Source organism: Tamandua tetradactyla, chromosome 23, assembly GCF_023851605.1.
Source record: "Tamandua tetradactyla isolate mTamTet1 chromosome 23, mTamTet1.pri, whole genome shotgun sequence".
NCBI classification, from domain to species: Eukaryota; Metazoa; Chordata; class Mammalia; order Pilosa; family Myrmecophagidae; genus Tamandua; species Tamandua tetradactyla.
The window spans coordinates 56341414-56354002 of record NC_135349.1 but is presented as its reverse complement, the minus strand read 5'-3'; the positions used below and the strand labels follow the sequence as shown (position 1 = coordinate 56354002).

The window sequence follows — 12589 nt, the reverse complement described above, 5'->3', positions numbered from 1 at the left end:
TGGGGCCTTTTACATAGTCCCTTCTCCCCAGGTGTCGGGGGCAGACCCCAGGTCTGGGCATTAGGGGTTGGGGCTCGCTGCACTGTGAGATGGCTGGGGCATCCCGGCCTTGTGCCCTGCTCTGGCCCTTCCGGGGTGCTGATCTGTGTAGCCGCAGGGAGCATCCTGAGGGCCAGTGGGGAGCTCCCGGAGCCGGCCCTCCTGCCCCCTGCCCCCTCCTCAAGCCTAGTCAGGCGGAGCCCCTCCTGAGACTAGGGACACACCCAGGCTGCTGGGCGCCAGGCCCTCCCCTGCACCCCGAGATTGAGCTGCCGTTTGCGGGGTCCAGATGATATGTGCTGGGCTGGCCATGGACCCGGGGCAGGGAGGAGCGACTGTGATTCCAGAGCAGAGCTAAGGGCGCCGCTGCCTGCTGCCCACCCCGGGCCCGAGCCTGACCGCCGTCACCACCCGGGCAGGCCAGAGGACATCCAGCGATTGTGGGGGACCCAGCACGGGGACAGTGGGGAGCCGGGCCTTCCTGGGTCCTGGGGAGGGGAGGGGCCAGGCCAGGGGCAGCTCCTGACAGGAGTTGGGGCCAGGGCGTGCTGGGCGCCGAGGCTCTGAGCGCAGGGGACGGGAAAGGACCCAGCCCCAGGCAGGGCCCGCTGTCCCCAGCCCACCTGGCGAGACCCCCACCTCCCCTGGGACAGGGCGCCACGCGGGCCTTGGATCTCACAGCCCTGAGAATAAACCTCTGTCTCTCCGGAAGCGAGTGTGCAGCCCCGAGTGTGCCGGGGGGGGGCCCGTCTGCTGCCCCTGAGCGGTGGGGGCAGACTTGGGCCCCTGAGCGGTGGGAGCAGACTTGGGCCCCAGAGGGTGCAGGGGCCGACGGGGTGGGGCTCGTGTGAGTGCCTGCGTCTGCCCTGCCTCTGCTCAGCAGGGCCTGGGGACCCCAGAACCGAGCCTCCACTCACAGGTCCCCCATGCAGCGCCCCGGGCACCCCCACGGGTTCTGGGGGGACTTTTCCACGTGCTCCAAGGCCCTGGGTGAAGGCCCAGGCCAGCCTGCCGTCCGCTGTCCAGCCAAAACCTGTGCCCTTGGGACGACTGTGACAGCAGCAGGTGGCTCGGAAATCTGCCCAGATCGATTCCTCCCGATTGGCTGGGCGCTGCCAGCGTCTTCCAGGGCCAGGCGGCCGGTGTCCTGGGGTGGGGATGACAGGTGCCAGCGGCAGCCTGACCAGCCGCCGTGCCCGCACAGGGCGTGCGTGCGAGAGTGTGTCCACGTGTGCACGTGTGTGCCTGAGCCTGTGTAGACGTGTGCACGTGTGTGTCCACGTGAGCCCCCGTGGGCCTGAGCGTGTGTGTGCGTGACCGTGTGTGTCTGTGGCTCCCTCTTCCCGGGGAGGCCAAGGCTGGCCCTGGCGGCGTGGGGCCGGCGCCTGCTTCTGAGTGGACACCTCAGTCCTCCTGGAAGGCTTTGGCCGCCGAGTCCCTGTCACTGTGCCTCGGCCGGGCCGGGGCAGGGGACGTGGTCAGGCTGTCCCCCGGAGGGGCCTGCCATGTGCACCCACGTCCTGGGAGGGTGGGGGGAGGTGCCCTGAGGCCCCCCGGGTTTGTGTATTTTGAATCAAGGTCTGGAAGAGGCGGGCCGCACGGTGTGCCTGACGAAAGGACCCTGGGAGGGAGGCTGAAACACAGGGGTGGGCTGGGCCAGTCTGAAAACGGGGCTCCCGATCGGGGCTGCAGAAGCAGTGCCGCCTGCCGCTCCAGGGGGTCCCAAGGGCTCATGAACACGGGGCCATTGGGGAGAGGCGCTGGCATCTGCAAGGCCACCGACTGTCCCCCCGGTCAGTGGGGGAGGTCATGGTGAAAACCTGGTTCTGGTAAAGTTCACTACCATAAGACCCAGCAGTTGAGCGTGACCTCAGTGCATTCACAAAGCCGGGGCGTCACCGCTCGCAGTCAGAACTCTTCACCCCTGCGCCCTCCACACGGCCCCCTCCCACCCCCAGCCCCGGCCCCCTCGCAGAGCTGCCTACGCTGGACGTGACATGAGATGCAGCGGGCAGCACCGTCCCGCGCTCACAGGACGACTCCAGGTCCTCTGCAGCCCACGGCTCCTCCTTCCTGCCCTGCGCCGGGAGGGGGTGTGCAGGGGGGGGTTGGGGGTTGCCGCTGTACCCCCCAGTCCGGATTCCTCCCATGGCCCAAGACTCAGACTTCCACAGGGGACCCCAACATGTGCAGATGGGACCAGGAAGACCACTTCTCCCTGTGACTCACCCCTGACACCCCGCGGGATGTCGCAGCTCCCCTGGCCCCGGGTTCCTGTGGGAAGTCCCTCCTGGTCTCCCCCCGCGGGCTGGGCAGCTGCAGGGCCCATGGCGCCCCTCTGCACCCAGGGCTTGTGCCTCATGGTCTTGGGCCCCTCAGGGTCTGTGGGGGGGTCCCAGGCCCCCTCCAGGGTATCGAGGCGCTCCTCACAGAGGCGGGAGCAGAGGACAGCAGTTCTGCGCAGGAACAAGATGCGGGCTACGCGGGGCCACAGGGCGGGTGCAGGATGCATGGCTCTTGTGGGCAGGCTCCTCACTCGCTCTCCGTTTCTGGGGCTTCCTGGAGCCTCCACCCCTTAGGGCCACAGCAAAGGGGGTTCTAGATGGGGGAGGGGAGGGGGCAGCTGGTGGGCCGAGGGCCCAGGTGACGGGTCACCCGGGAGTGAACCCCTTGCCCCCTCCTGCCACTGGACAGTCCCCTGGGGGGGATGGAGCCAGGGTACTGGGCCCCTGGGGGTGGGCATGGGCTGCCGAGGTGACAGCAGGCCTGCAGGGACAGTCAGGAGGTCACCCCCTTATCACATTGTCCACCAGCATGGCCTCTGTGCAGGGGCCAGCAGGGGTAGGGGGAGCAGGCAGATGCCATGGCAGCAACTTGGGGGGCACCACCCAGGAGCCCCCTCCCCCCACCCAGTGAAGCATCCTGAGGCAGGGACACAGCACTTCTGCCTGGGAGGCATGGCGGGCTGCCTGGAGGAGGCGGGCCTGAGCGGGCAAAGGGAAGGCATGACCCCTTTTTGTCTCACGCCCTGGGGAGGGTCCTGAGGCACTGCCCCCTCCTCCGGGGAGCCTAAGCCCAGCCCCTGCCCCTGCCTACCCACCTGCACTGCACTTGGACAGCACCCCCATGCCAGATACCCCTGCACAGGCTGGGACCCCAAGTCCTTATGTCCACCCCCAGCCTGTCCTCTGTCATGGATGGTCCGTGGGGCGGTCGGGGGGCAGGCAGCCCCACATCCTCCTGCCCACTGAGGGAGGCACCCGCAGGCCACCAGGGTTCCCTCCTGCTGCCCGGGGGGAAGAGGAACAGCCCCCCCAGGCCGGTCAGGACTTGGCTCCTAGGTGGGCCCTGCCTCAGTTTCCCCATTGTGGGGGCCCCATTAGGTCACCCCGCTGCCCTCCCCATCAGACAGCCTCCCTCCTGCTTGTGATGTGACCTCACCCCCCACCCCATGACGGTCCCTGGCTCGGCCCTTTTCCGGAGCAGTCACTCAGGAGCCATCAGCGGGGCCAATAAAACCATCAGCTCGGAGATGAGGCCATAAACCCCGGCTGCTCTGCCACCGAGGACATTTGCTCCCTCAGAGCTGCCCTTGGAGGACCCCAGGCCCAGACTCAGGGGCTGGAGCACAGGGACGTCATGCCAATGGAGGGTCAGCTCCCAGCCCGTGGGAGGGGATGGTCCCGGGGCGGGCTGTACCCTGTCAGGGCCCCCGGCACCTCTTCCACTCTCCTCCAGGGTGTGCCCCTGCCTTGCCCCCAGGCCTGGGGGGGGGGCGTTGTTACAAGAACACTGGGGGTCCTCCATGGGCCCCTGCCCGCATGCTGGTGGCTTTGCTGCATATCCATGTGGACCCCACCAAGTCCCCAGCTCCAATCAGACCACAGCTCCAAGTTTGCAGGAATCCCCTGTGAGCCGAGGTGTGGACTCATCCATTTGCCTCTGAGCCACCACATTCACTGTTCCCTATGCCTGGAACACTCTTCCAGTTCAGCCCTACCCAGGTGTCCATGGTGTTTCTGCTCGAGGAGGAGGTGGTGGCAGGGGCTGTGGGCAACAAGGCTGGGACCCAGGCCCAGTCCTGGGGGGGCACTCTCAGAGCTTGCCGGGCCCCAACTCTGCTTTTTTTTGGGGGGGGAGGGGAGGCTGGCATGTGTGGGTGTCATCAGGCAGCTCAGGGTGTTCTTGGGAGACTGCACGGGCTTCAGTGGGACAATGATGGGGCACCCCCAGTGAGGGGAGGGCCCGGGGAGAGAGGCCACAGGCTGGCCTGTCAGGGCGCCCGTCTTCAGGGGGTGTGCTGGGGTCCGTCCGAGCCCCCTGAGTCTCCGGCTGTCTGGAACGGTCCAGGCTGCAGGGAGCTGCTGCTGGCACGCCCCAGGGGACCCGGGGACCACGTGGCCCTACCCTCTTCGGCTGCAGTCACTGCCCCCACCTGCAGGCCCTCAGGCCACCTTGGGCCCTGACCCTGCTCCTCCTCGCCCTGAGGTTGTGTGTATGTGTGTGCGTGTGCGTGTGCACGTGTTCACACCTGTGTGTCTGTGTGCACAGGCATGTGAGCTTGTGGGGGAAAGGGCTCCCCTGGGGGTTGCAAATCCCCTAGGGCACTTGGCCGGTCTCACCCGAGGGTGCTAAGCCCAGAGACAGTGCTGGGGGTAGGGCCATGGGGAGGCAGGGCCGTGGGGGGGCAGGGCCGTGGGAGGCAGGGCCGTGGGGGTGGCAGGGCCATGGGGAGGCAGGGCCGTGGGGGGGCAGGGCCGTGGGGGGGGCAGGGCCATGGGGAGGCAGGGCCGTGGGGGGACAGGGCCGTGGGGGTGGCAGGGCCGTGGGGTGGCAGGGCCATGGGGGGGCAGGGCCATGGGGGGCAGGGCCGTGGGGGGGCAGGGCCGTGGGGGGCAGGGCCGTGGGGGGACAGGGCCATGGGGGGCAGGGCCATGGAGGGCAGGGCCATGGGGGAGGGCAGCGCCGCAGGTAGGGACAGGGCTGTGGGGGGGCAGGACCGTGGGGGGACAGGGCCATGGTGGGGGGCAGCGCCGCAGGTAGGGACAGGGCTGTGGGGGGGCAGGACCGTGGGGAGGGCAGCGCCGCAGGTAGGGACAGGGCTGTGGGGGGGCAGGACCGTGGGGAGGGCAGCGCCGCAGGTAGGGACAGGGCTGTGGGGGGGCAGGGCTGCAGGTGGGGGTCAGGGCTGCCGGCAGACCTGACCCTAGCAGCCTGGCCCAGCGGGGTGGGGGGCGCCTTGGTCTCAGAGCCTGGGAACCCCCGCCCCCGCCTGCAGCGCCCACCCTTCCTGTTGGGCGCCTTTATCTCGCCAGCCGGAACCGCCCTGCCCCGCAGCCCCTCTCGCACAGGGAAGCGGCTCCCAGGTTGCCAGGCACCCCTGGAGTGTCCAGCCATAAAGGAGGCGGCAGGCGGGGGCCAAAGGGCTCCCCAGGGGGCCTCTCCTCAAGGCATGGGGGCGCCACTGGGCCTTGCGGTCGCCGCCGTGCCTCGACCGGGGGACGAAGTATTGGGGGGCCAGGCAGGGGGCCTGTAAGCTCCGCATCCCTCTCCCAGGGCTCCCCTCCCCCTGGACACTCCCTGCCGGCCCCGCCTGTGGCTCCAGGTCGTCTCAGGGTCAGCAGGCCATACGGTCAGTGTGCCATAGGGTCACCTCCTGTAGAGTCACTATTCCCTAGGGTCAGCCCCCTATTGGGTCACTGAGCCACAGGGTCATCGTCCCGTGGCCTCTGCTCTGTTCCCCCACGGTGGCTGGGAGGGTTTCCATGTCCTCGGCCGCGTCCTTCTGCTGGCAGGTGGGACCCCATCTTCTCTTTCGAAATGTCACCCTGGGGCCTCATGGGGCCCCAACTTCCAGCCGCCTCCAAGTATGGTGCAATCACGGGGGGTGGCCTTTGAGGTACGGTTTCCCTCCACGGCCCAACCAAATCCAGAGCAGCCTGGGGACCCCACAAGCCTCAGAAATCCAGCCAGCCGGGACTCTGCATCCCAGGTTGCCCCTGCCATGCCCGGCTCTGCCATTCTGCCCTGTGGCACTAGCTGCCTTCTAGAATGTACCGTCCATCCCCCTGCTGCCCCCTTCAGGCCTGCACACAGTAAGTGCTTTGCTCCTCAGGGGCGCACCGCACCCCCTCAGAGCCTGGGGCAGCCCTTTATAAGCAGAAAGTCCCCTGTGGGGACCCCCCCAGGCTGCGACCACTTTCTTAGGGTCGTTGCTTGTCTCTCCGCCATGCCCCCGACACCTCACTCTGGAGGGGCAGCTGCGCCGTCCGGCAGGGCCTCTGTAGCAGCTGGAGCGCGGTGGCCGCAGGATGGGGGGGGCCTAAGGTGGCAGAGAGGCTGTTGCACCCCGGCGGCCAGAGCCCAAGTCGGGGGCACTGTCCAGGCCCAGCAGCATGGGGAGCCATGGGCGCTGTGCAGCCCCTCTGACCAGGTCACAGTGCAGGGCCCCCCTCTCCGCTCCTGCCGGGGTGGCCGCTGACCCCACTGTGCCGGGCCTGGGCCGTGAGGCCAGACTCGCTGACCCTGTGAATGTGGTGCCCCGCCTCTCCAAGCCCAGTGTCCTCCCTATGGGGCGGGTGTGCAAGGACCCCCTCACGGGCCAGCGAGAAGCCTCTCCTCAAAGGCATGTTTGTTCCCGCACCCCCGCAGGTATGCTGAAGCCAGTGACAATTGTCACGGTGGGCAGTGGGGCACCAGGAGGCCAGGGCAGGTGGCCAGGGCAGGGGCCTGAGTGGCCTTCAAAGCACAGGGGCCTGGGGAAGTTCCTCCCCACGTCTGCCCTAAGGCCTGCCTGCTGTTTAGCCCCAGGCTGGAAGTTCAGCCAGCTGAAGGCCTCTCCCACCATCTCCTAGTGAAGACACCACTTTAGGGTGTCTGGACTCCCAGCTCCTCCCCTCCCCAAATGTCTTGGGGGTGGGCCTGGGGGTGCAGGGGAGGCTGCAGCGGGGTGAAAGGGGTGCCCCAGGCTCGGCTCCCAGCCCTCACCCCAGGTGTCCCGAGAAGCATGCAAGCCCAGGTGGCGGCGTTTGGGGTGCAGTGGAGGGATGGTGGTGCAGTGAGGGCCCCTGCACGTCTGGATGAAGGGAGAGGAGCTGCCTTCGGGGAGGCAGTGGGCCAAGGGACAGCACAGGGCAGCTCCTGCCCACCGAAGGTCCAGGCCTGCCCAGGTAAGAGGGCGCCGGAGGCGGTGCCAGCCACAGCCACTGCAGGAAAGCCAATGGGCTATTTATTGGGGCGGGCAGGGGGCGGGCAGGGGGCGGGCGGGCTGCGGTCACCGGTAGCCGGCCAGCTGCAGGGCGCTGGGGTAGCGGGCGCGGAGGGCCAGACATTGCTGCCGATCGATGAACAGGCTGTGGGTCTTAACCGCAATGTCCTTCTCCAGGGCCATGCGTGTGTCCTCCAGATTGCGCAGCGACTGCTCGGCTTCCAGAAGCTTCTCCTTCAGCGCGGCGAGGGACCCGTGCAGCTCCTCCACCTCACTCACCAACCTGTGCGGGGAGGCGAGTCGGGCTCTGTGGGGCGCAGCGGGCCCGGCACCCTCCACGGCCGAGCTGGGCAGGCGCTGGCCCCAGGTTCTTGAATGGACTTGGGGGCTGGAAGGGGAGCGGCTGAGGGGATAGGCGCCTGCTTGGAAGGGAACTGGGCACTGATACTGGGGAAAAAGAGCAGACCCCAAGTCTGCCTGTTGCTGAGGCGCAGTCACCCCAACCTAGCAGAGCTGGAGGAGGAGGAAGCACAGCCCTGCGCTGGCCCCTGGCTCTGGGGCCTCTGCCACCCTGAGATCCCGCAGGGAAGAGGACTGTCCCTGGCACCCAGGACCCAACACTTAGGGTCGGAATGGGGGCCTGTTTGCGCCTCGGGTGTGGGCGTTGTGGGGGCGTGGGGTTCACGTAGTTGGGGCTGGGGCTGGGGCTGCGCCGGGGGCGGGGCCGGGGCAGGGTGAGGAGGGGCCGGGGGCGGGGGCCGGGGCGGGGCCGGGGCGGGCCGGGGCGGGCACCTGAACTGGGCGGCGTCACGGCACAGCTCCACATTGGGCCGATGCGAGCGCTGGTAGAGGCGGGACTGGGCCACCTTGAGGGGCGCCTCCTTGGCGCCGATGGCCTGCTTCAGGGCGGCCACGTTGTGCTCCTGGTCGGTGATTTCCCGCAGGGTCTGCGCAGCGCGGCCCGTGAGCCAGAGCCTCCCCCCACCGCCCAGCCCCAACCCCCTGCCCCGGCCGAGCCCACGTGAGGGTGGGCAGAGCCCTGGGGCGGTGTCCGGTGTGGGGAGGCGTGGAGGGCGGGAGGACTCCTGCCGAGGGCACCCGGAGGGCTCGGGTGGGTCCGCGGAACTCCTGTCCGGCAGGTCCGGCCGGAGACCCCCCCCCCCCGGCTTTGGTTGAGGATCTGAGGGGCTCCGGAGGCATCCGAGGCCACGCCCTGCTGTCCCGCCGCCTCCCGCTTTCTGTCCTCCTGCTGGAGCCGGTCAGCTCTGCCAGTCAGGAGCCCCCAGGGCGTGGCTGCAGCGCAACCCAGTGCCCCGAGGTGTTAGGGGCTGAAGGAGGGCCCGGGGCCCGGGGGGCGGCCGGGGCAGGTCCAGGCCGGGCGACCGCCCGCGCACCTTGAGCAGGTGGGACTCCAGCTTGTGGCGCGCGTCCTCCAGCTCCTCGCAGCGGCGCGCAAAGGCCAGGTTCACGGCGTCGCACTGCAGCCGCAGGTCCTCGGACACATCGCGCAGGACGCAATCCACGAGCTGCCGCAGGTTGGCCGAGGCCAGGCGCTCGCGCTCCGCGCGGTACAGGATGTCGCGGCTGAACTTGGCCCAAGTCTCAGGCGTGGAGGCGCTGCGGACGGGGCACGTGCTGAGCTGGGGGCCCGCCCACGGCCTGGGGGCCCGCCCACGGCCTGGGGGCCCGCCCACGGCCTGGGGGCCCGCCCCACCTCCCTGTACCCCCGCGCCGCCCGCGAAACCCCATGCTCAGCGCTCTCTGCCCACCGCGATACTTGTGCGCTCGGCGCCCCTGTGCGCCCGCGTGGCCTGGGCTGAGCCGCGGTGCGCGCGCCCCCTGCCGACCTTCCGAGCGCGGCCGGCTGCTCGAGTCCCACGTGGGTGCGGAGGGTCCTACAGGCTCGCGGACCCCAGGAGCAGACGGAGCTGCCCGAGTGACCCCGATGGGGGCCCTGGGGAAGGCATGAGCGCCGCGGAACCGAGCCGGGGCAGGTGCCCGCGAGGCGGCCTTGTCTGGAGCCGGAGCGCGGGCTTGGGGAGGGGTAAGCCTACCTCTCCTGGAACGCGGCCGAGTGGGGGTAGAACTGCACCTCGGTGCTCTGGCTGTGGTAGCGCGCGCACACCTCGTCCAGGTTGTAGGCTTCCACCTTGTCTGACCAGTCCAGCTCGCAAGTCCCCTTGTGCTCCCGGTTCAGCCTGGGCGGTGGTGGGGGTGGGGGCTGGTGTATGCCTGTGCACAGAGCTGGGCCCCCCCAGGGCCGGGCAGGGCAGCCCATGCTCAGCCTTCTGGGGGCTCTGGGCAGGGCCTCCTCTGCCCCAAGCTGCTGCGTGTCCCGAGTCCACTTCCTGGCCCTCCCGGAGCCCTGTCCCCTGGGCAGCCCCCGGGCCGGCAGGTCACTCTCCTACCGGATCTGGTCCTCAGCTTGCATGATGGTGCGCTGCAGAAGCCTCTGGATGTTGCGGATGAGCTCAGCTTCCTGGAGGAGGAGACCCCACCTGAGCGCGTTTAGGGAGCTGGGGGCCCTGTCCACGCCTTACACGCCCCAGGAGGTGAGGCTTTGGGCGTGGTGCCCCTCCTGTCAGACAGGTGGGTGTCAGGGGTCTCGGGACTGGCCCTTGGACCTGACGCCCTTGTCTTTTTCCTGAAAAGTGGGGCTTCAGCCCACCTCTTTCTGCATTGTTCTGGTCATCTCATGTTCTTTTTAGTGAGCTGGAAGAGGCTCTTGTCTCCTAAGGGCTGCCTGGAGGTCTGCCCAGTGGGATCCCGCGCCAGGCCTCAGCCCCCCACCAGGGAGGGGGGTGGCCCTGCACTCGCCCAGGGTGCTGGGGGGTGTCTGCCTGCCCGTGCCCTGGACAGGCCAGCAGCGTCCGGGCAGCCCTCGGCTGGCAGGGGGCTGGGAAGTGCGAATGGAGCTCTTGCTGTGTGCACTCCCGCGTGCCCCTTTCCGGGCAAATCCTACCTCCTGGTGGTTTGAAACTGCCTTGTTTAGTGCATGAAACTGTCATGCACTAAATCCTAGGGTCGTCGGGGTTTCCAGCTCCCCTTTCCCCGGGGTCCTTCCTGCACCTGGTCGCAGTGGGCGGGCCAAGAGCTGGGACCCGAGAGTGAGGCATGGTGGGGGCTCCGGGCAGCAGGGTTTGGACCTGAGCCCTGGGTGGTGTTGAGTGCAGGGTGTGTGTGTGTGTCACGATGACAGGTGAGCGTTGGGGGGTGGGCCGGAGGAGGAGGCAGCGAGCTGGGGGTACTTGGGGTGGGATGGGGCTGGGACAGTGGCCTGGGGGAGAGGGACAAGGGCTGGCCCCGGCCAGGTGGTGGAGGGGAGGAGGGAGCAGGAAGGAAAGGGGCAGGGCGGGGGCTCAAGGTCCTTGCCCAAGTATGGGGTAAAAGGGAGCCGCCCAGTTCCTGGGGATGCCTGGCTCTGAGAGGTGCATGGACACTGCTTGTAGCTGCCCAGAGAGGGCCGGGTCAGCCTGGGGAACTGCTGCTTCCCACGGCTGGTGGCACGGGATGAGGGAACCACGGGGGAACAAAGGGCATGGGGCTCGTGCGCACAGGCCTGGCAGCCTGGGACCCTGAGTTCCAGGTCCACTTGTGGGAAGGAAGGTGGGGTGTCAACCCCCGGCTCTCCACCGTGGCCTCTGGGGCGGGCCTGGCCCATGTTGGGCGCTTTCGCAGGAGAAGAGAAACGTGTGACAATGGAGGGGGAGCCCTAAGGCTGGCCAGGGCCCCGGAGGACCCTGCCACGCCTTGCTCAGGATGCCTGGCCCCCAGAAGGCGCGAGAACAGCCCCCCTTCCCTGTCCCCTGCACCCCGCGCCCGGGGCCGCCGCGGCACCCTGAGCAGCTCTGTCTCCACGCAGTCGCGCACGAGGTCCGGGTGCTGACGGCGCTCGCGGCTCTGCAGGTTGTCAGTGGCAATGGAGAGGGGCGCGGCCGTGGCGTCCAGCGCGCGCTGCAGCCGCAGCTTCTGTGCCAGCAGCAGGTCAGTCTCAGCCAGCAGCGCCTCGGTCTCGCGCTGCAGCTCCGACTTCCAGCCGTGCACGTCCTGCAGCCGTCTGCCCACCTGGCGCGTGGAGTCGTCCTGCGTGCGCCGCGCCAGAGCCTCGGTCTCCGCCGCAAGCTGCCGGCTTTCGTGGCGCTGCCGCTGCGACTGGTCGCGGTCGGCAAAGGCCTGGTGGTAGCGGGCGGAGCAGTGCTGGGACCACTCGTCCAGCAGGTACTTGGCCGTGCGGAAGCCGGCGGTGGCCAGGCCCGCGGACGTGTGGGCGCCCGTGTTGCAGGCCACATGGTGCTCCTTGCGCGGCAGCTCGCACGCCGGCACCGTCTGGGGGGCCGGCTCCCTGGTCAGCAGCACGTCCATCTGGCCGGCCGCTCAGCTGGGCGGGCTGTCCCCGAGCCGGGCACGCTCCTGGTCGCCCTGGCGACGTGTACACACCAGCGCCTCGTTGCTGGGCAACGGGGGCCCCTCCCCCAGGGGCTGAGGGCAGGGGGCGCGTTCCGAGCAGGGCAGGGCAGCTCTCTTAAAGGGCCTGGGGTCCTGCCCCCAGGAGGGCCCTGGACCAGAAGAATCAGCTTGTCCCAGAACCCTGGGTTTCCTGTGGGGTCACCTGGGGGCCAGTGGGCCTGCTGCCCGGCCCCCGCTCACCTGCCCTCACTCCCTCCCGTCCTTCTCTGCACACCTCGGCGTAAGCAGGAGGGACCACGCCCAGGGGCCTCAGAGGCCCTGCCTGGGAGTAAATGGAGGGTGGGGTACCTGGGGCTGCCGTCTCTGGTCACATGACCCACTGCCCGATGCCCCCTGACCACAAGATCCCAAATGGGGTTCCCCAGAGCTGGTGGTCACTCCCAGTGCTGGCCGTGGCTCAGGCCGGTAGCCTGGGCTGGGGAGCCTCTTGAGGAGGGAGGTGCTGAGCCCTCCTTGGGTGTCAGAGACCCCCAACTCCACTCGGACTTGGGCTGCCTGGGGTCCCTGGGTGGGGGAGCTTGATGCTGGCCCAAGGGGCCCAGCTGCCCTCCCCGAGAGGACCCAGGTAGATAGAGATCGGCTGACCTCCCGACTGGACAAATGGGTGAGTGAATAGATGGATGGAGGGATGGAGGGAGGGAGGGAGGGAGGGAGGGAGGGATGGAGGGATGGAGGGATGGAGGGAATGGAGGGATGAAGGGATGGAGGGAAGGTTGCACAGCCCGGCATCCACCAGGCTGAGCCGCACGCTCACGGGGACACTGTAAACCTCTTCCATGGCTCCTGAGGTCGGCCCAAAGCTGCCTCCTACTTGGAGCCCTCTGGGGCTGCTCTGACCCCACGTGAGGGCACTGCCCTCTTTCCCCCCGGACCTGC

At 68.8% G+C, this 12589-nt stretch overlaps 1 protein-coding gene across 1 annotated transcript; it reads right to left on the bottom strand.

Annotated features, from left to right (window-relative positions):
• Positions 1–7284: 7284 nt before the first annotated feature.
• Positions 7285–11673, bottom strand: TEKT4 (tektin 4). The gene is made up of 6 exons (XM_077140358.1): positions 11084–11673; positions 9655–9725; positions 9301–9444; positions 8641–8863; positions 8039–8193; positions 7285–7529 (listed from the first exon to the last, which is right to left on the bottom strand). Exons 1-6 carry the CDS (start codon positions 11606–11608, stop codon positions 7313–7315), a joined length of 1335 nt encoding a protein of 444 aa, XP_076996473.1. The 5' UTR covers positions 11609–11673; the 3' UTR covers positions 7285–7312.
• Between the last annotated feature and the right edge of the window lie 916 nt (positions 11674–12589).

What these genes read in the sequence shown, in the direction of transcription:
- TEKT4 (XM_077140358.1), bottom strand. Translation starts at nt 11,608, where the DNA reads ATGGACGTGCTGCTGACCAGGGAGCCGGCCCCCCAGACGGTGCCGGCG. An exon ending in CAAGCTGAGGACCAGATCCG is followed by an intron (nt 9,445 to 9,654) that starts GTAGGAGAGTGA and finishes ACCACCGCCCAG; the next exon opens with GCTGAACCGGGAGCACAAGG. An exon ending in CGTGACGCCGCCCAGTTCAG is followed by an intron (nt 7,530 to 8,038) that starts GTGCCCGCCCCG and finishes CTCCCCGCACAG; the next exon opens with GTTGGTGAGTGAGGTGGAGG.